General features: G+C 38.9%; 1 protein-coding gene across 9 annotated transcripts in view; it reads left to right on the forward strand.

Annotated features, from left to right (window-relative positions):
- Nucleotides 1-22,055, forward strand: part of NRXN3 (neurexin 3) — a 1,616,108-nt gene that overhangs the window by 1,551,790 nt on the left and 42,263 nt on the right. For 6 of the 9 annotated variants that reach the window (XM_061182765.1, XM_061182762.1, XM_061182763.1 and 3 more), the window contains one exon: nt 16,217-16,295. In XM_061182765.1, the coding sequence (XP_061038748.1) occupies nt 16,217-16,295 (79 nt within the window). Of the gene's footprint in view, nt 1-16,216; nt 16,305-22,055 lie in introns of all 9 variants that reach the window. The other 3 variants (XM_061182764.1, XM_061182768.1, XM_061182770.1) reach the window with 1 other exon arrangement.

Here is a 22,055-nt window from a genome sequence, read left to right on the forward strand (position 1 = left end):
ATTCACCTAGACGGTCTATTCCCACCTCTGCCCATTAATATCCTATTATCCTGTCAAAGCCCAACGCAAAGACCAACATCTCCATGAATTCCTCTCTGCCATTGCAGCCAGCATTTATTGCTCGCCCCTCAGAGCCCTTTTTCTTTCTTTTTACTATTATTTAAGGATATTTATCCCAGACACTTAACCACTTTATTATAAGCTTCTCGAGGACTGAAGTCACTTCAGATGTCTTTTTGTTTCCCTCAAAGTGTTAGCCAGAAAAGAGCTGTTGAATGAGTGAATGGTGAGAGACCCTCCCGGGCACAGCTGGGAATACCCTTGGATATCACTGAGCAGAATTGTTCTCAATCCAAAGGCATTCGTTCCTAGACAAATTCAGTGTATCCCCTTGGCATCCTTAGCATCATCTGCTAAACAATCTAGTTAACTCTGTTAAAAATTATTGAAACACTTCGATACTACTTGGTAAACAGCCACTACCTCAAGACCCCAGATGACCTCTACTTCGCCACCTGCATCCCTCCCAGCAGGACTCTCTTCTGCCCACACCACAAAGCAGATGGAGGCCTGGGGCAGCCGAAGCTCCAGGACCCGGCTCCAGAGCTATGGCCACTGTCTGTTCTGATGAATCAGTTCTCCTGCTGCACTAATTGTTAAATACTGACTGTTAAATTTAATATTACCCCTGCCAATATTGTTATAACCAGTGTGACACCCACAGAAGACATTTAAAGCCACATACTGTTTATGGAGTTATGTCTAATCTTCATTTCAGCAGAGAAGAAATGAGTGCTCTGAATAAGGACTGGGGATCCTTGAGCATTTTCCCAGTTTGGCTACAAAAGTTAATGAAATTGGGACCCAAGCTTAAAATACAGCTAGAGCTATAGATATATCCTATGATATAAATATAGAGATAAACTTGTTTCACTGAGGAGTAACTAGGGAATTAGATTCCATTTGGACCTCTAGGTGATGAACAATTGGAAGCGTATTAAAACTATTTTAAATACAAGCATTTATTGCCTTTGCCTGTAAGATACGACTTATGTGGGAAAGAGTCCAGTCCAGTGCGTTCCTGGGTATACAGCCTATGAAGATATTTAAAGCCTAAACTGTATTTATTCTGCATTTAAAGATGTTTAGAGACTGCCCTGTGTGTTAATGTGTGCTCTGCGACTAGCACTGCTTAAATGCTCTCCCCCTGCACGCATTGATGTGCACATGGCAGGGAAGGAGAGCAAGGAATGATAAGCTGTGCTAACTGCACGATGTTCAAGTAAGATTTTTCTAAGAAAGAACAGTCTGGTGCATTAAGGTGAATATTCAAAGACAGATGTTTATCTTAATGGACTCAGAGATACTTACAAACAGCGCAATTGCTGCAGTCATTTTACAGGGCATTTATTCCGAGCGATTACGCTTACTCTTTCTTTTACATAAAGAATTCTACTTAAAGGTTTAAGTGACACCAGGACTAGTGTGGCCAGAGAACCATAGGTTGGTTTTTTCTGGGCTCTGCTCAGCCAATCCTATTTGGAATGATAAGAAGCAAGACCCAAATCTCTTTGGGGGGCACTTGTTGGACTTTTTGCAAAACCCGGTCTATTAAAATTTTAAGTTGTCCCAATTTCCAGAATATTACATGATATTTGACTTACTTTAAACCTATAGTCCTTCAAATAAGGAATTGACTCCCTGGGACATGGTTGTATAATTGCAAGATGAATCATTTATGGGTTTGTCTGGACCAATGAGACATTTTGTATCTTGAAAGCCAATATACTCTTCCAGAGTAACCCCTCTTCTTGACAAACAACTTATAAAGGTATTCCTGCCCCTGACACTTCCAAAGGTCAGAGTTAATGATAATTTGACAAGGATGGGGAGTAGTTCCCTCCTCCGACCCTATTCCTCTCTTGCAACATGACTCCTGGCTTGCCCAGTTCTGCTTAAACCAACACACATTCCCTGAGCATCTCCTTTCCATTTAAATATCTGCTGTGCACCTAAGCTCTCGTCCAGCGCTGTAATAGTCCTGTGGGTAATTTCAAACCAATAATAAATAATGTCATAATATTAACAACACATCACAAAACAGTACCATCTCTGAGTCACTGATATCCATTTCAACACACATAATAATGGCATGAGGTAGATGTCGTCTCAGATTTATAGGAGAGGAAACTGGAAGGCAGAGCTCTTGTGATCGCCCTGGGCTTCCACCCCAGGGGCAGAGCCCGTGCTTTCTGACCCCAAACACAACACTTTCCTTGATATTATAGCTGGCTATAGAGGACACGCCTTCCCTCCCTCCAGTAGCAATTAAGTAGAAGGGAAAGATGTAAGCCAGATATGTATTATAAGTCAGAATATAAAAAACATGTTCCGTGAGATTTGAAGAAAGTACTGACTTAGCATGTTAGAATATTTCATTTTTCAGCCATAGGATCAGGAAAAAGCAGCATGAAAAATGAATTTGAGTTGGGCCCTAAAGAAGGATATATAGAATTTTACCAAGTTTAAGTGGAATGAAATGCAAATAGAGCTGGGTAAGGAGCTATATAAGCCAGAACATTGTCAGGAACTTATCAGGCTTGTTCAAGACATGGCAAACGTTTATTTAATAGTCAGAATGTGGAGGTGTTCATGGTGCAAATGGTAGTGAAATATAGTGCTGCAAAGTTACATTGGAGACCAGAGGTGGAGGATCTTGAATTAAAAAGAAAATTTTAAAATTAAAAGTCTAGACTTTATTTGATAAAGCAGTGGGATAAATCTGGACCAGGAGAGTGGCACATTGAAAGCTTTGTTTTTATTCTAGTGACATGTTCTAGGGTTTATTGAAGAGACAGAAGCAAGGGAGGCTGATTAGAGAATCTCAGGATCCATCCAGGTAAGCAGCCAGGACAGTAGAAATGAAAAGCAGAGCGACATTTTATTAGAGATGGGCTTCACTGGACTTGGTGCCAGGAGGTGTGATGCTGAGTAGGGAGGACTCAAAGATGACCCTAAGGGTTAAAAGGCAGCAGTGAGAGAAGATGATCAATTCAGTCCGGGTTATGTTGATTGCAGATACAAGATATTCAATTGAAAATATTTTCCCTTACTAAGGTAAAAATATTTCTCCTTGCTTACCCAACTCCAAAATGATCTCTCCTCTTTAGAATTCCTTTTGGAATCTCATCGGGTCACAAAATTGGCATATTGAAGAGCACTGTAATTACTGTGAAGCTTCCCAAGTCCCACTCTGGATCTTATTAAAGTGTGAGTGATGTGCACCAAAGGCAGAGGTCCCTCACACAGTGCTTTGCATCATCTCTGTCTCTGGCTGCTCTATATGGATTGCTCTCTCCGTTATGATTGTGTTCAACCTCTAATAACAGAACATATGACCTGCAGTGACTAAAGAGGAGATAAATTTACTCAGTTAAGAAGAATTCTGGAGTCTGGAAAGGAGAAAACTGCTTGTTTGGACTCATATCATATATTTGACAATATCTAAGTCAGCTTCTCCAGTCTTTTAGCCTTTCTCTCACACTTGCCACCTTATGGGCACAAGATGGCTGCTGCAGCTCCAACTATCCCATCCAAATCCAAGGAAGAAGGGAAAGCAGTTGAACCAGACAAGTCATCCTCTTTTATTAGGAATAGAATAAGCATTTCTAGAACCCCTAGAGGACTTCCTTAATCATCATTTTGTCTGGATAAATGCCACATGGCCACCTCTAGTCTCAAAGAAGGCTTGGTTAGCCCGGACACATTGCCAGCCCTAGCAGGGAGGAAGCTTAGAAGGGGTGTTAATAATGTCTCCAATACTTGCCTTTCATGCTGCACTGTAAACAATTTGAAGGCAGGGACCACGTCCCTCAGGCCCTACTCCCATGTTGCTCCATGGACTCCTCCTCACCAGGCACTTTGCTGGACATATAACGGTCTGGAATGGGAAGTGTTTGAGGAATCAATCCTTGCCTAGTGTGCTAAGACCTCCTTTTGTGTTTTGGTTCCTCTGAGCAGCCTTAGGAAAGGAATGTAGGAGCTCCTCGATAAATGTTAGAGAAACTCTTTCAGTATCTCAAAAGGAAGGAAGGAAGGGAGGGAGGGAGGGAGGAAGGAAGGAAAGAGAAGGGAGGAAGGAAGGAAAAGAGAGGGAGGGAGGGAAAGAAAGAAAAGGAAGGAGGGAGGGAGGGAGGGAAAAAGAAAAGTAAAGAAAAAGACTCCATGCTGGGAGGAAATCTTTGCTGTTGTAAAAATAGAATAGGGCTCAAGTGCATTCTTCAGTAATGAATGCATGAAAAGAAGCTTCTTAAATTATGAATGTGGCTTCTCTTGTTTATTGCCCAGTAATCCTGTTTTATTGATTTCTGTTTATTTCCAATCACCTAGAATGAGACGCTGTGTTGCTTAGAGATCTTGATCCCTAAAAGATTGTCATTAAACTACTCTGCTGTATTTAGTTGTTTATTTTTTGCTCAAAGTGATTGAATCAATACAAATACAAACAAAACACTTTTTTCCTTTGCTCCTTAGAAGACTAGGGGAAACAAAAAACCTACAGAAAAGCTAAATAAAGATGCTCCAATTAAAAAAAAGTCCCATCAAATGACAAATGGATTTCTTTCAAAGAGGCAGAGTGTAAATTAAAAATATTCTTCTGACACAGTTTTTAAAGATGTCACTGACTCAGCAGAGTCGGTACTTACCCACTTTCTCTTCCTAGAGGGCCAGTCTGGAAGGGCAGCCCGCATTTCCCAAGATCAGCCGGCTCTCCAGGATCTCAGAGGGGAGCGTGTCCCGCAGTCGGAGCTGGCAAAGCTCCGTGGTTCTGTCTGACCCGTCCTCAGCTCTGGTTTTGCTATCCACCACTACCTCTGTGTATGTTTAAAGACATGGTAAAATTTTTCAGAAAATTACGCTGTCATGATTCTTTTTTAAAGTGGTTGCGTTGAAACTCTTCTCAGAATTGAGAAGATGAAAACATGGGAATAACCAAGGCCCAGGACCTTATTATGGGATCTTCCCCGGAATGTTTATTAAACACTGGTCTAGGCAGGTCTGGAGGAGAGGGGGGCTGGAGGCAGGGGCAATAGAATAGCCATCCAGGAAAGAGCTCTTTCTCGAAAAGGACTCTGGAGAAAATCAGTCTAGTTATACCCCACAGTCAGGAGGCCAGGAGTGAAGGCACAAGGGACCCAGTTTTAGGAGCATAAACTATTTGTCATAATCTGAGTTTCTGAAAACCACATCGGACCCCTCTGGACTGTTCAAAAACATTTGCAAACTCCTTTGCATTTTCCCTCTCAGGCGCAGCTTCGAAATCCACAGGAACCAGTGTAGAATAAGAAAGAAAGAAGAAATATTAGGGGATGAATTCAAATGAATATGTTTGATTCATTTTACCCCCGTACATAATGGGTCCACAGAATCTTGGGCTCGTGGGGCATCAGAAACTCTATATGTAGGTGGGGTGGCCAGGAACAGGAGTGGACACACACATTGCATGCATCTCCTTTGCTTGTGCACGTACCCCCTTGTCTCATTGCCTTTACTTACAAAACACAAATTCAAGAATAAAACGATTCAGAATTTCAAGATGGTGGGAGCAGAGCATTAAACCAAGCACAAGGTCCTTGTGAGCACAGAACGCTGTGTGATGACACAGGTCTCAGGCCTGGGATTACACCTGCTATATTTCCAACACCCACTTTACCAGTAAATGGATGCTGTTGCTTAGAAACTAAAACCCGAAAAAGTTGTTAGCTTTGCTGTCCGTCGGAAATGAGAGATGAGTAGTCTTCTCCCTTCCCACATAGAAGTCGTCTTGTGTTTGGTTTTGTAAATCGTTTTGAGTTTATATAGAGCATGGAGTTATCCATTTAAGGCTGGTTGCAGCCTAGGAATGAGGACGTGACTTCTGGAGGGTAACTGGGTCCATCTGGGTTCCTGAATTTCTCATGCAACAGCACCTAAAGACTTTCTCTAACTTGAGACTTAAAATACAAATCAGAAAGCTATGTTTGAATCTGTCCTCCCATCTTTCTCTGTGGGAGGTTGGTATTGTTTTCCAGACATGAGTAACCAGGGATAAATTTTCATTGCAAAGCCAAACTCCTTTGCATTTTCCCTCTCTTGGGGTTTGATATCAGGCTCTTCAGTCGGCCCTCATCTTTCTCTCACAGTTTTGACTCAGGCTTACTCACTGCAGATCAACTGTAAACCAAGTCAAATGCACAAACCTTGCTTTAACTATTGCTGTTGCTCTGACACCCATATCTGACTTTTCCGATATTACATTACATGGCTGAGTGGGAAATACTCTTTTCAGAGTAATAAGGAATAGGCAACCTTGTCTCTTTTTACTTGTATTTTACATTCAGTCCATTGCATTTGATTGTTCTGGGTTAAGTTTTCTGTGCCACATTCTAAGTTCTGGGTTGTGCTAATATGCTCTTCCTTCTCGTGTTCACTCTGTGTCGTCTTGAGCTAGAATTTCTTTCTTAGTTTCTTGTTTACTAAGCATGAAATTCAATCATGCTTAGTTTTGCAAGGTAACCATTCTCAACTCTTTTCTGCACCGACAGACCTGACGGATATTCACGTGCATTGCACACTCTTCGGTGTAAGTGGCCTCCCTTCGACAAAATAAAGACAAGGTTCTGTTTGATTCCCAGCATTTGGCTGTTGCCCCACTCCTTTCTCACTTGCTCAGCTAGCAAGCCTCAGTTCATCATGAGACCAAAGACTGAGAGCCACTGCTATTTGCTCTGGACTGAATGGCTACGTTACATCTTTTTTCAGAGTTGCTGACCAGAATCCAGGACTGGCTTTATCCTGCGACTCCTTGTTCTCCTCTAATGTTGGAGCTTATTAAGTCTTCTAAGCTGTGCTCTCAACCTGCCAGGAAGGGCTGTTTCTCCTGTGTTCAGTGATAAGCTTAAACTCAAAAAAGAGGACCAAGAGTTAGATCATTTCACAAAGAAATATGACTCTATTTTTCCTAGTTTTTTTTTTTTTTTTTTCCCCAAAAACCCATTCCTTCTTTCTGAACTATAGAGCAAGAAAGAACATGGAGAAATGAGTCGTATCAACAAAACACACTGATGCTCTCCAGGATGCAGACTATTCAGAATTTCAACACCCACTGACTGATACCCACATCACTATTTGTGGATCACGTTAATATTTGGCCTTGGTCACTCACCCTCTTAAAACAGATTCTTGATTTCAGTATTATCATTGGAATAAAGGGCTCACTTAGAAAGCAACTCCCAACTCAAAAGAAAGAAAAAGAAAAGAAAAGGAAGACAAGGGGGCGAGAAGGTGAGCAAGCAAGAAAAGTAAGTTAGGTCGTTGGAGCTTGAGCTAAATTGGCATTCCCTTGTCATGGTTAGATCCTCAGTACTCAAAACAAAGTTTGCGGTGAAAAGCAGAAGAGTTTACAGAGGGAACACAGCCAAGCCTTTCTGATGAGCAGTCCCGGAGAGGGCTGCACCAATAAGAAAAGCAGCCATTAAAGCCAGACCTTTGTGTGTATATAATCATTAGGCTCCTGATCGACATTCCGGGAGCTGGTGTGTGGTTGGGTGGGTGTTTTTTTTTTTTTTTGGTTTTTTTAATTAATTAATTTATTTATTTTTCCCCTGCCTTCTAAATAATATGTAATTTCTCCAGGCCAAGAAATAAATTGAAAGGATTTAGAGGGATTTGCTTATCAGTGGAACACCACGTAGCATTACATTCCTCCTGCTTTTGGGAAGGTACATTGAAGTTTGGTTAATCTTGTGTGGTTCAATACTCCTCTTCCCTCTGTCAGGCTGCCTTGAACAACAGACAGATTAATCCCCCTTCTACCCACTCTCTTCTCCTTCCTCCCTCCCCCCTCTCTTGATCCACCCTTCCTTTTTTGAGCAGATGGCAGAAAAATCTTAAAACTGGAAAGAAAAGGAAAAAAAAAAGATGCTGTACCACATTTATTTATATAATTCTACAGGGCTTTAAGGATAGAAATAAAGGACTCCAATCCTTGGCACAAAATTTGGCTAAGCTTAGCTTGGTTTTTCTACTGTTAATGAAATCTTGAGTCGACAAAGGGATTTCCTTAAAGGTTAATTCATTAGCAAAAGTTATTATAAATCATGTCACTCTTTATCCTGCTCCAGTATATGTGGAGTAGGAAAAAAGGAACAATGTGGAGGCTATTGACAGTGGGCAGAGTTTAAAGAGAAGCTGGTGATACTATTCGCTTGGGTTCCTATATAATCTACTGTCTTTAATGAGAGCGGGTAATTTTTTACAGTGGGTACCACTTACGAACCTCACATTAATTTCAAGGTTTTGTAGCTGATGGTTTAGCATCACTCAGTGCTTTCTAGTTCGGCCTGGCTCAAATCCCAGTAGCCTGTAAACTCCAGGAGGTCAGGGACTGACTCTATCTAGCCCTCAGCAGAGTGACTGACACACGATAGGCTGTTAGTAAACATTTGTTGAGGGAAGACTGATTGAATAAGTAAATACATGCATCCATAAAATCATATATCCAGAAAAATGGGGTTTTTTTATTTGTTTTTTGTTTGCTCTTATTTTTTATATTCAGTTTTCTGACAAAGCTCTGTCCCAATTAACTAATTTTGGTCATGCCGAATGCAATGTCTGTAGCCCAGGGCAATTCTCTTAAAACCTCATTCCAAGGAAATATGAGTCAAGTAAAATATGTGGGTCGTCATGTCTTATTTGGCAAGTGGTTGTCTCCAGGTAGAGAGGAGAGAGGAGAGTAATGTCTTGAAAAACCACAATGACATGAACTCCAGAAGACTTTTTAAAAATTCACAGTGTTGTTCCAGTAAAGATACTTAGGCGCACAGAGGTAGACGAAAGGGGAACTCAGAAAGCATCTTAACCAGACTGGAACTTTGTCCCTTTGTTTCCATTGTTCAGAACCTGCCTCATGATATGCCTCTGTCTTTTACACTTGAGTATGACAAGTTCAAATCATTTGTTTCATTTTCTCATAATGGTGTTGGTTGGTTCTTTTGAAGATGACTATAAAGCGGATGCTCAGAATAAAATGAGGGTATAGATAATCACACTCATACAACCTTACCATGCTTTAAGGTTGTTTCTGGATTGGGTTTGAACTGGGTGTAGTGGTGGGGTTGGTGGGGAAGAAGGGAGGGATGAGATGATCACTTCTAACAAGCTTGCCCAAGCTCCGGGTTTTCCTACCTTTGGTTCAGTCTAAAAATCATCCAGTAGTTTGTGTGTGGGGGGCGGGGGGGGAGGTATCTATTAGCATTGATCAAAGATTGGACTATGCAATGGCAGCAGTTTGATAAAGAAAATCTTAACAAAGAAATTTAAATTGAGATGTCAAACTTTTCAAATCTCATTAAAGATTATTGATTGATCTAGAGTCTATGTACTTTAATTAAAAGTATCTCAGACATCTTTTTTTTTTTAATAAAGAATAAATACTCATAATGAAGCTGAATGAGACCATCCCTCATATGAGATACTTAACTCCAGCTCCATCTCAGAATGGAAGTTTAGAGACAAAAAAACTAAAACACCAAACATTTGAAGGAATTTAATTCTTTTTAGCATGAAGCAGCTGCAGAGACGTATGGCTGTTTTCTGTGGGACTTCAGAATATTTATGGGCCTTTCTCCTTTCCTTTTTCACTGGAAGAAAGGCGATCATCATTCTTGAGTGTGATATTTATAATTTCATAAAGCTGTTCTGTGGCAGGACTTATTTTATCTGCTGCTTAATCTCGGTCAAATAACTGTGCTTCCAAGGAGCTGGGTGGAAAAAAAAAGATCATCCCCCCAAATGATTAGCCTATCCTCAGTATAAGATAAAGGGCTAAAGGTTGGAATTTTGAAGTCACAAATCGGCATCTGGGCAGCAAGAAGGGGACATAGTGAAACTCTCTTAAGCGGTTCTGACCACGGAAGCAGATATTTTTCTCAATGCTGAAAAACGAATAACGATGAAGAATGGTGTAGAACCATCCCTGTACTGAGATGAGGTAGAGCCCTTCAGAGTAAATAATTAGAAGCAGGTGATTATAGAAACAATAACTCATTGGAGGAAAATGAGAAGCCAGGTTTGTGAAACTGAGGGAATTGGAAGGTAAATATATCTATAAACTTACTTGGGTGGACAGAGTTTTGAGCTTTCTTCTGTCCCAGTTTATTCTAAGGTAATTTCAATAAACACTGGTAGGGGTAAAAAAAGAATATAAATGCAATAAAAAATCTTTCAGGAAAGGAATAAAGAGGACTCCTGCCAGAGAGATATTTTATAGAAAGTTATTATAATACCTATCTTTAGTTTTATGAGTCCTAATACAGAACCAAGTAATTTCAACATGTGGATTAAAAATATGAGATACATATTTTAAAATAGGGTAGTATGAATTATTATTTTTAATATAGGACTTGGCTAATATATAGGGACAGAAGAATATTTTCCTCCCCTTGAGAAGGCAAGGAAAGGTCTTTCATCTGCACTGTGGAGGGAATGGCACAGTCAGACCCATGCACTGTGTTCTGAAACCACGTGTATTATTAGCTCCTTAAGGAAATGTGATGGATGACACTGGTGAGACGTGGGGACGGGAAGAAGGAGAGGAGTCTGATAGGGCAGGATATTAAATTCATGCTCATTATCCAAGTTTGCAAGAACAACACGATAACGCAAGGAGCTGTCATACTGTCATTCTAGTACATCTCTTCACTCCAGTCATCCCATACTACTCGTGGGTGTACAAATAAGCTGTGCATTTTCATATCTCTGAGCCTTTACAAAGACTGTCGATTTCACCTAGGATGCCCTTTTCCTTCTCAAAGCTCTCAGCGTTCCCCTGCTTCACTACTGCCTGTCCCTGAGGGCTCATTTTCCACATGCCCCTCTGCCTAGGAGCTCTCTCTGCTCCCTTGCTATATGCTCCCTTATCACCTTATGCTTACTCTTGTCAGAGCATTCAGTTTACTGTGTCAAGTTTGCCCGTTGACCAGACAGTCTCTTCAGAGACTGTGAATTCCCAGCGCAAAAGAACTGTTTTTATCTATCACTTTATCCCTCCTGACTGTTACAAGGCTGGACACATAGGCATTCAATAAACATTTATTATGCACGAATGAATGAACAAAGCACCTTGATGATATAGTTCCATATCAATGATGGTTGACCTAGTCACTTAGCCACTAAGAAACTGTTTGGTTGGGGAGTGGTTATGGATCTTCTATTCTTCGTTGAATGACTTGTAGATAATGTTGATATTTGACATATGGGAACCACAGTATGTAAACACTTTAAGCTTAGCCATTAGGAATTATGAGACCTTTAGACGATCATTGTGAGGGAAAAAAGTTCAGATGACATGGAAGGCAACTTGATGAACATTCCTCACATAACTATATGAACAGAGAAATTTCCTAAGGCAATACTGCTACTCGAAGGAGCGTGGATGGTGAACAGTTAAAAACAGCAGATGTCACTACAAACGTCTGTACCCTTGGTCATTATGAGTTCTGAAAGAGTTAACATGTGATCACTGCTTAGCGCAAAGCCTGAATATAGCAAGTGTTTAATAAGTGGTAAATTAGTAGGCATGATTCTAGAGAGTTCAAATATCTTTTTCCTCTCAAAAGTACTAACTGCTCTTCTTTCTAAGGAATTATGAGTAACAATGAAAAATGGTTGTGATTGTAAGAAAATACAGACACACTCACAAACACACACACACACACACACACACGCGCACACATACACAGCCTAGGGCTCCTACGTTTTATTTAAGGGAAAAAGTCCATCGTTCCATTCTTCTCATGATAATTGTACCCCAAGTCTGTGAGATACTGCAGTAGTGAACCATACTCCACCAGTCATGGGAACCAATAATCAGGGAAGTGTGCCTTTTCTTCCAAGGGTCCGAGTCAGACCCTGCATTTGCTTGTAACTGGGGAAGGGCACAGACAAGAAAAATTAAAAAGCTACTAAAAGAAAGCCTTGGGTTTTCTGAGAGTAATTTTGGATCAAATAATCATTACTTTAGGATGTGATCCTAAGTGTATATCCAAAAACCTTGGTTTGTAAGTTTTGTTGCTGTGTTTAGGTGGCAAGGACAGAAGTCATTTTTTAAAAATCCCTAAAAATAGTGATCTGAATCCTGAGCCCTTTGCAAATCAAAGCTTCCTGCCCCTGGCAGAGAAAGCATTTCTAAAACTACACAGTGTTTTGTGGCAGGCGTGGCTGTGTTAGATGCCAGGTTCTCCAGATAAGCGTTGTTTACCGTGTTGGGCCAGGAGAGGATTGAGATGTTTGTAATTGCTTTGGGAGCTGCATTGGCTGAATCTGTAAATGGTGATGGTGAAGTCTGAGGGACAGAAAGGAAGGGGCTGAATTCACAGAAGACCACACACAATGTTTGGATCCACAGCCACTGGAAACAGATCTTCCAATGGCTTCTTAAGCTCTCTTGGCATCTTCATGAGTATATTTTTCTTTATCTCTCTTCATGGCAGATCCAACCAGAAATGGTGTTTGTACCATTAAATGGAGGTAAGGAATTATCAGCAATGAAGAGCAGTTCTAATGGGGGATAAATCCTTAAAGATAGAGTGCATAGGCAGATAGCACATCTATTTAAATTAGGAGTGGCTCCCAGGCTTGACATTCCTGTTATTGATTGATTGATTGATTGATTGAATTAGTTAGCTAGTTTCAGCTCATATTTATTGAGCATGTACCATATGCCAAGAACAGAGCTTCACTTTTAACAGTACACTTAAATCACATGCTCAGTCGATAACAAATCACTCTGTTTAATCCCAATTTACAGATGAAAATAATTGAGGCCCGGAGAGGGGAAGTAAATGGCTTCCCCAGGTCACAGACTATACGTTTAGGAGCTGGGATTCATAGCTATGCTGTCTAGAGCCAAGCTCAATCTTACCACACTCTCTAGACTGCCTGTCATCTCATCTTCTTTGAGTCTAGTCACCATTTATAGGAGCTACTGGCAAAATGTGTTTCCATTGCCTGGGAGGAAACTTGTTCTCATCCATACTCATATTAAAAAAAAAAAATCTTTGGGAAGTGAGGCACAGGGAGTGAGAACATGGGTGAGCATAGGTTTGGGGCCTGCCAGGGGGATTAGGGGCCCTTTTGGGGGACAGAAGTGGAGGTGGTTATGGGGGAGGGGAGTGGGGCTGGGGACAGTGTCACTCAAACCACAGGGGCGAGAACCTGTGAGGTATTAGAGGAGGCGGGGGAAGCTGAGGGGAAAATAGGAAATATCCTTTCCACCGCAGAGCCTAGTACTTATCTTAAAAAAGACAAAAAACAAAAACAAACAAACAAAAAAACCTTACATTGTTTCTTTGGCCAACGAAAATTAAGATAATTCTAAGGATTAAGTAAAATCTTAATTCTCTTAAAAATTAAGAGAATTTTTGGTATTAAGTTAAAGATTCCACTAATATGTTAATGCCTTTTTTGGTTTCTATTGGAGTTATGCATTGTTTTTATATATTTGCTCAGTGACCTTTTTAAACTTTATTGCCTGGCCTTCAGTTCTTGAGACAAGCTCACTACATTTTCATTAACTCACCAGTTTTCTAGGGATCAAAGCTAGTTAAGTCCTATATGGGCCATTCTGTAAGGTCCTTATAGTCAAGTCACTGACAATTAATTTTCGATTGATTACATTTTAGAAATGTATTCCCAACCTCTTTTTCATTACCAGCCTCTAAGAAGACTTTTAGACCTTTTCCTAATTGTCCTTCTCCATAAAATTTTAATACCAGATATACTGTATATTCATTTTAGTACTGTGGCTCTTGGCTGATCACAAGCCATTTTCATATCTAAGATGCTCCCCCTTTTGCCCAAAACAATTATTGCTGGCTGGGGGAGGGACGTGGGTGGATATCATCCCCATAGAAAATGCATGTTTTGGAACAATCAAACAATAATTGTGGCCCTTCCCAAAATGGTGTTTGCCTCTTATAATTGCTTCCGCATTTACACAGTTAATATTTATTCTCTTATCATCACCTCCCTTCCCTAAATGAGCGGAAGTGGACCCGTATTGGGCCCCATCATAGCAGGAAACTCCAAGAGAGTGAGCTCATGATCTCTCTAACACGAATAATGCGCTCCAGGATACAGCTGCCAGCATCAGTTGTGGAAATGAAATGCACATTTCACTAGTGTCTAGTTGAAAATAAAAATAGTATGTTTGAAAAATCTTTTTCTATTAACTTTAAGGAGAAGCAGAGGTAGAAGTATCTCCCTGACAGGTGTTGAATAAAGATCAATTACGTGGTTTAAGGCACCTCTCTGCCACTGTTAATTAAGCAAAATCCATTACCTAATGTGGTTTTTCTACTGTTCTTTGCTGTGTCCAGCAATTCTATGCCTACTATGTCTATTTCAAGAAGAATGTTGTCTGGAAACACTAAGCATATGGGTTGTCATGTGTATTCATTTGCTAGGGCTGCCATAACAAAGTACCACAGACAGGGTGGCTTAAACAACAGAAATTTATTTTCTCACAGTTCTAGAAGCTAGAATTCCGAGGTCAAGATGTCAGGGGTGTTGGTTTCTTCCGAGGCCTCTCCCCCTGGCTTGTAGATGGCTGTCTTCTCCCTGTGCCTTCACATGGCCTTCCCTATGTGTGTGTGTGTGTCATAATCTCATCTTTTTGTAAGGACAACAGTCATATTGGATTTACTTACCCAAATGAGCTCATTTTAACTTCATTACCTCTCCAAAGACCCCATCTCCACATACCAGTCACATTCTGAGGTACTAGGGGGTTAGAACTTCAACATATGAATTTGGGAGGGGGCACAGTTCAGTCCATAACATCGTGTAAGAAGGGGTATAAAGAAGTCTATGGGAGCTACAGATGCAGACTTTGACTAAGATGTATCTATTCAAATCTTCACTATGTTTTTTACTAGCTGTGGGTCCTTTAGCAACCTGCTTAACCTCTCTGAACTTCAGTTCCCTTTAAAAGTGTAGTAATTATCCCTTTCCCAAAGGATCATTGTGAGAATTGTATCTAATTAATTAGTAATAACTACAACTAATAAGCATATATACATGTCTAGCACAGCATCTGACTTGTAATTGCTTTTCCTCTTGAATATGGATTCAGGCTTCAATGCTTTGGGAATGATAAGACCGGCAAGTCAGTTAATATTAACATCAGGAAGGAGAAATCAATGAGCATTTGTTGAACAACTGCTGTATATTGAGTACTCTTATGCACAGAGTAGGACAAAAGTTTGGTTTTTAGACAAGATCTGTAGCTTAATAATTGATGGAATGATTGAAAGAGTATTTATTGTGCCTGTAGAATGTACCAGGTACAGAAAGTACTTTTCTCGTCTACTGTGTAGCAAGGGGCCTTCTTACTGCCCACACCCACAGTCCCCTATATTTCTTGCAGCAGCAGATTCCCTGGCATTGGGGAATTTCTGCAGGATTCAATAGAAAAAACAATTGTCTCAAATTGAATTACTTTTGTCGCAATCAAAATTTTTTCTGCTGTCTTCAGAAACAGCTTTACCTGTGTCCAGAGGCTGTCTTGTAGTATCTGTCTGCTGGTCAACGTTACTAATTCAACTAACTGCAGCAATTACATGAAGAATCGCTGATAGTGAGAGAAGCCATTATGCTATTCCCAAACAGACTGCATTCCACAGTGTTCATTAATTATGCCAGCCTATAGATTCACGACCACCAAATCATACACTTGAGACTGCACACCATATGTATTGAAACCCTCTCCAAGCTGCAGTGTAGTTCTGTGCTGGCTTGCTCCCTTGTATTGCCACCATTTGCAATAGCCCTTCTCCTGCCCTTCTGATTCTCAAAATTGAAATTAAAGTCAGGATAGAGTCAGGCTGCACAATGTGATCTACAGGGACAGGATAGGCTTGAGCCTCCTCAAACCACCTTGGGTCACTCAGCTTTACATAGACCCACACAGATTGTCTGGACCCAGAGCCATTCAAAGCTACACAGGAGTTAAAATTCTCTACCCTACAGCATACCCTCTTTAGAGAAGAGAGACAGCAATGATGATGGAGGCAGGACACAGTGATAAGTCTTTCATGCTTTTGTTCATTGTTTCCTTATCTCTCTCTCTCTCCTCTCTCTTCCCCCTACCTCATTATGTTTTCTGTGACATGTGCAGCCAACATCAGATGACCTTGTTTCATCTGCTGAATGTTCAAGTGATGACGAAGACTTCGTTGAATGTGAGCCGAGTACAGGTAGGTTAGGTCAGTCTTGTTTTGCTTGCTTTATTTTTTCATTTGCAAAAACCAATACATACGTATATGTGAATATACATGTGTTTTATATATATATATATATTATAGTGTGTTAATGTGTGTATTTCCTGTATCTATATATGTATGTACATACATATATAAATATCAATATATAATCGAAAGCATCAAATCCCATGGAAGGAGCCATAAGATCCCAGGGAAATTTAAAGTCACTTCCTTGACTAGCTAAAGAAAAGTCCATAAGACATAACTTGGAGCAATCAGACACCCAGATTAACCGCCAAAACAGCAAATGTATAGCAGCCGGTGGCAGCTACGAAATTGGCAGGGGGTGGGGACGTGAAGACTTCTATATTGGATTGACGTCAAAAAAACATAAAGCCAAAGTGGGGCCATAAACATCATGTAAACCTCATGAACTGTTCTGACTCTCAGGGGCAAACAAAACAAAATCAAAAACCAAAACCAAACAACCAAAAAAAATTTTTTTCCATGGGATTTCAACAGCAGTTAGCATGGTATTATATTTATACTAATTTTGTTCATTGTGTGTTTAGAGAATTTGTGCAGCAATATAACGTAGTAAACACAAAATTAGGACAGAACCATGCCATGTCAACGGCTGAGATGCTTTGAAATGTATCTACCGTGCTGAAGTTGAGAGGACTTTGGCAATTAGAAGCTTCAGTGTGTTCCCCATTTGCACCCAGATACATTTTGATGTTTTACGGTCTTTCTTTATAGTGAGCTATATATGATATAATGTCCAGCAGGCAACTGCAGTCCCTGATTATTTCCTATCAACTTTCCCAAGTCGTCTGTTTTGAGACTTGCTATAAGTTAAATATTTATATATATGTATATATATATAAAATAGAGAACAGATATCATCGAATTTCTGTGTACGTTTAATAGAGTTAAAAGCTGGAGTTGGGTTAGGATCTTATTTTCTGTAAAGGCTAAGAGAAATAAATAGAATTTTCTAGTTGATTCTTTGGGTTGCTTTAATTTTTTTTCCTTTTCTTTAAAAATAAAGGAGAGCCCTTAAACATTTCCTTTGTTAATTCTAGAGAAATTTAAGATTCATTAAAAAAATTAGTATAACAAAAGTGAAAATCTTCCATTTGTTACCCTAAAATTATTTACAATTTTCAGATTTTGTGGAAGCCTGACTGCTTGGTATCTTGCAAATGGCTTTGGATCCAGGAAGTTCTGTGGGTTCCTGTTCTTAGCATTACATAGGGACATGTCAATAATATGCAGGGCCTTTCCATTCTAGAGTGTGATCTGTTCCTTTGGAAGCTCAGTTGTGTGGGAGGAAAGTAACTGTGACCTGGCTGGTCAGATTTTTTTTCAGATTATTGGGTCATAATCTCAGTGTTCTAAGTGAAGTTTTAACTCTAAAGGGAAGATACGTCTAATCTATACCAGAACGTGGGCAACAAATTTTCATTAGTTAATTAATTCATTTATTCATTCATTTAATAAATATTTCTGAGCCCTCAGGCAGGATACAGTGTATCTCTAGATTTGAATCCTTCCTTTTCTAATAGTTTGCACAAATGAGATGTTGGAAAATAGAATATGGAACTTTATTATCTAATTTACCTCTCCAACAGAATTCAGTTCAACAAATATTTTTTGAGGGTCAGTTGTGTATGTTAGGTATGTGCTACATATTAAGGATTCAGATATGAATAGGGCATGATCTCCAAGATACATGTTAAATTCACTGATTTTGTGGGCAATAATTTAAGATACCTAGATTTCAATTTGGATTCTCTGTGTATCCTTTCTCTGGTTTTCTTGCTTTCATAGCAGTGATATCTGTATATATGTAACAATGTTTATCAAACCTCTGGATATTAAGTCTTCTTATAAAAATCTAGGCTTGATCATTCTCAATTATCACCACTGTCTTCCCCTACTACCTCCCCCTCCTACACACCGTCATCTCCATAGCAACCTCCATAAGAAGACAGAGGGCTTTTCTAGATCTCTGATTCACAAGGTCTATGGCTCCCCAGGTTGTGGGTATATGTTACCATTTGGTATTGAACATAAACAGGCCCAAACTTGAAAAGCCCCAGACTAAGTCCATTTGCTTTTTAGTGACTGCACAGGTGTTTCATCTGATTCAAAAGCAGAGGACAGAAATTCAATGCCAGCATTTCTTGAGTGATATAATTACATGGGGCGGGTGGGGGAATAAAAACAGTTTTTAAAACAATCTGTTGTGTTCTGCAAGGGAGTATGGGAGGGAATATATAAATAAACCAGGTGACAGAATGCCCACTCCGAAGGAGCTAACATGTAGCTCTAAGAGGCTGATATTGATCCCCTCTGCCTGGGATTATTTAACTCATCACATTTGAAGAATAAGCATTTCTTCTTTCTAAATTTACTCCATAACGTATTCCTGTTAAGTGATTCAGATGCACAGGGAAATATGTCAGAGGCATATTTAATGCAGGAAGGAGATAGATATACCTATTGATGCAGAGGTGTTGCCCTGGGAACCTGATTAATACTGATGAAGATTACATGCTTAGAGCTATCAAGTCCTTTTTTGCATTGTATGAGAAATATCTCTATAGCCTTAAGATTTTCCAGAAATATTACAGATTAAAAATCAGAACCATCAAACCAGTTGTTGCTGGGGCTAAGTTTCACACTGCCTAAAGAGAAGTCTTCCGTTGCCCATGCAGCAGTGGACAATGGTGACATTTACATAACTTTGACATAAACTGTTAATCCTGAGATTCTGTGTGAATATTGAGATTAAAATTCTAAGTTTGAACATTCTAATTCACTACCTCAGTTTCTAAAATTTTACTCTTTTCCAGGCCTGATGTTTGCTGGAAATACACTAAATTTGGCTAATCTTGTTCTATCTTACTTGAAATTACCTTATCTTCTCTTACTTTGTTAGCAAATTTATGATTTTCTAGGCTGTCTCAGTAATAAGGTATTTAACTTCTACAGGTTCTTTCCTGATTAATTTAGGTCCACTAGAAGCTCTTACTTTTCATAAGTTTGTATAAACTTTTCATAACTTTAGTATATGTTATATTCAACAACTTTTGTGTTCATGTGGGCATCAAGTTTTAAATGAAATGATATTTCTTTGGGTTTCAAAGCTGCTGGTTTTGAGTCAGATGTAAGCAAATGACTTTTATACTCACAACCCACTTTGGCATTTAGGGATCACCCTGGTTTGGTGTAGCTTAGTCGTGTAGCTTAGTTCTTTAAGGACAACTTAAATTTTTTTAGAGTGTGGTTAATGATAGTTTAGAAACCTTTTACATCCAATGGATTTCAAGTTTTCCCTGTATATTTTTGCTGGAACATATGTAAATGAGTTTTTTAAAAAAGCCTAAATCCTGAGAGCAAGGCACAGAGTGAAAGCTCAATTAGTATTTGTTGACTGAATTTGTATGACTCTCAAAATACCTCATAATCTTAAATTAAAATTGGAGATTTTTCATACCTCTCACTTCATCTCCCTTTAAACAGCTAAATAAAACCTGTTGAATTATTTTAAAATATATGATTTCATACAAGTAAGTATCGCCCTAACAAAATCCATGTTTCTTTAGCAAAAATAATTCTCTAACTTACCCTGTCCCTTCTTTTGCTGGGAACTAGATCATTTTATAGTGAGTTGCATTTTCTGGACATTTGCTTTGAGAACCCAGAATTGAAATTGTGAACTATAAAATCATAATGAATCCATCTGTATCAAATAAATATATTCAGAAGAATATTTGAATAACTGTTCAAGTACATAAAGTTCAGAGTCAGGATTTTAACTTTCCTAATTTGTAAACATTGATTGTGTCCCCTACAAAAGAAGGAGGTGTCTATTTGGTAGTTTAAGATTTATGTCTTTGCATATAAACCCTTTTCTTCCCAACTATACTTCTATTGATGTTAAATTGTGCAGTAAATGCATATTTCATTGTCCTTCTTACCTCTTTGTAATCAGCAACAACAACAACAATAAACAGACAAGCTGGAGAGGATTCAAATAACCACTAGGAAATGGGATTCTCTCATGAGAGTGTGGAAGCCAAATAAAAATTAAGGTCTTTAGTAAGTTCACCTTCATGATCTAAAATGTGGGAATGGATTCTGAAATACAGATAAAGGGATTAAATTCACTTTTCATTCCTTCTCTCTCCCTCCCCCCAACTCCTATGCCCAGTGTCTCCATCTTTCGGAAAAAAAATAAATAACATCCAAACTAATGTATTGTCAGATTCGCTTCTGTATAATTAAAAATTATCAATTGTCTGAATTTTATGTGGTTTATGGTCTTAAGAGTCTAAAAATCCTGGGGGCAGGGAGCAGAGGAAAAAAATGAAAAAAAAAATGCCTTTTGCACCTGAGAAATGGGCATGGCAGTAATTAACAACTATATTGATTCATCCAGCCATTATCTAGGGATACATTTTTCTGGTTGTCAATTAGCCGGGTTTTTTTGCTTCCACTTTTGTTAAGTGTCCTTTGATCAAATCTCAAGGGACAGCACTTGCACCAGAGGGCAGACAGTAAAAGGAAGTAAAGATGAAACACATCCATCTATCAATAGGACTGTGCTAAACAACTTACAATGGTTGGATTGAGGGAGATGTTTAAACTAATGGCAGTAATCTGAGATCACAAAATGATTACTATTCCCAGAGTGATTCTCAGATGTATTTTTACTTCTCAAATCTACAGTCCTCACATTTGCATTTGGTGTTATTGCTACTTTGCTCCTCTCTGTTACTCACACTAACAAAATACCCAACCCATTACGGTGAAATTTAAATTTGGCAAATCACCAAGAGCTTATCCCTATTTATATTCTCCAGGTAGAACTGGGTTTCTTAGTCTTTATCAGTTTGAGATGCCTCAGTAAAGTATTTATAATATGAAAATCTGGCACGGAATTGTTAAAAGCTCAGCAAATCCTTAGAGTTTTTATTTGCTGGAACATTGTGGAGGACGCAGCTGAAGTGTTAAGACAATAATAATTTTCTAATAAAGGATAGGAAGAAAGAGAGCTTTATTTTTCAGAATCCATAGATGAAAAATAATGTGTGCAATTATCGACCTTAAATATGATGTTGCTAATCTTAAGAGTTTATAGAAATGCATTTTGTCATTCGTGTCTCCAGCAAACTTGAAGTTAGCAACTTGTATATTTTTATTACAAATAAATAGATTTTTATTTAATTTTAGAAAGATTTTTCCACATGGAAACTCATGATTGGTAAATAGAATCATGTTTAAATAATCATCAGTCAAGTAACTATTCAGTGTATAGTTGAATAGTAAATGCCTAAATGAAATGCCATAGGAATGTCTGAGTCACAGTGTCCGGGATTCACCTTGAATTTTAGGGTCCACCTAAAAACACTTTGAATAAAGGTATAATAGAAGTAATCTGAGATCTGTTTTAGCTTCGGAAAGAAGGATGTAAGTAGATGTAAATTTCATTAATTTAATTAATCATTATTGGCTGTGGACATGAGTAATTTTTACATTTGAGCTCTAATACATGTTCAATGTACACAAAGCAAACAGCTATTCACATATTTAGGTCTGGGCTAAATCCTACCAATTTTTGAATTCCCTTCACTGATTTATAAATTAATAGAGTACATTCATGGGTTATAATGTTCCTAATTTAATGGTATAGTTTCTATCTTCATTCATTAACCCACTCAGTGATAAGTTGCATCACTTTTT

Source organism: Eubalaena glacialis, chromosome 2 (assembly GCF_028564815.1).
Source record: "Eubalaena glacialis isolate mEubGla1 chromosome 2, mEubGla1.1.hap2.+ XY, whole genome shotgun sequence".
Taxonomy (NCBI): Eukaryota; Metazoa; Chordata; class Mammalia; order Artiodactyla; family Balaenidae; genus Eubalaena; species Eubalaena glacialis.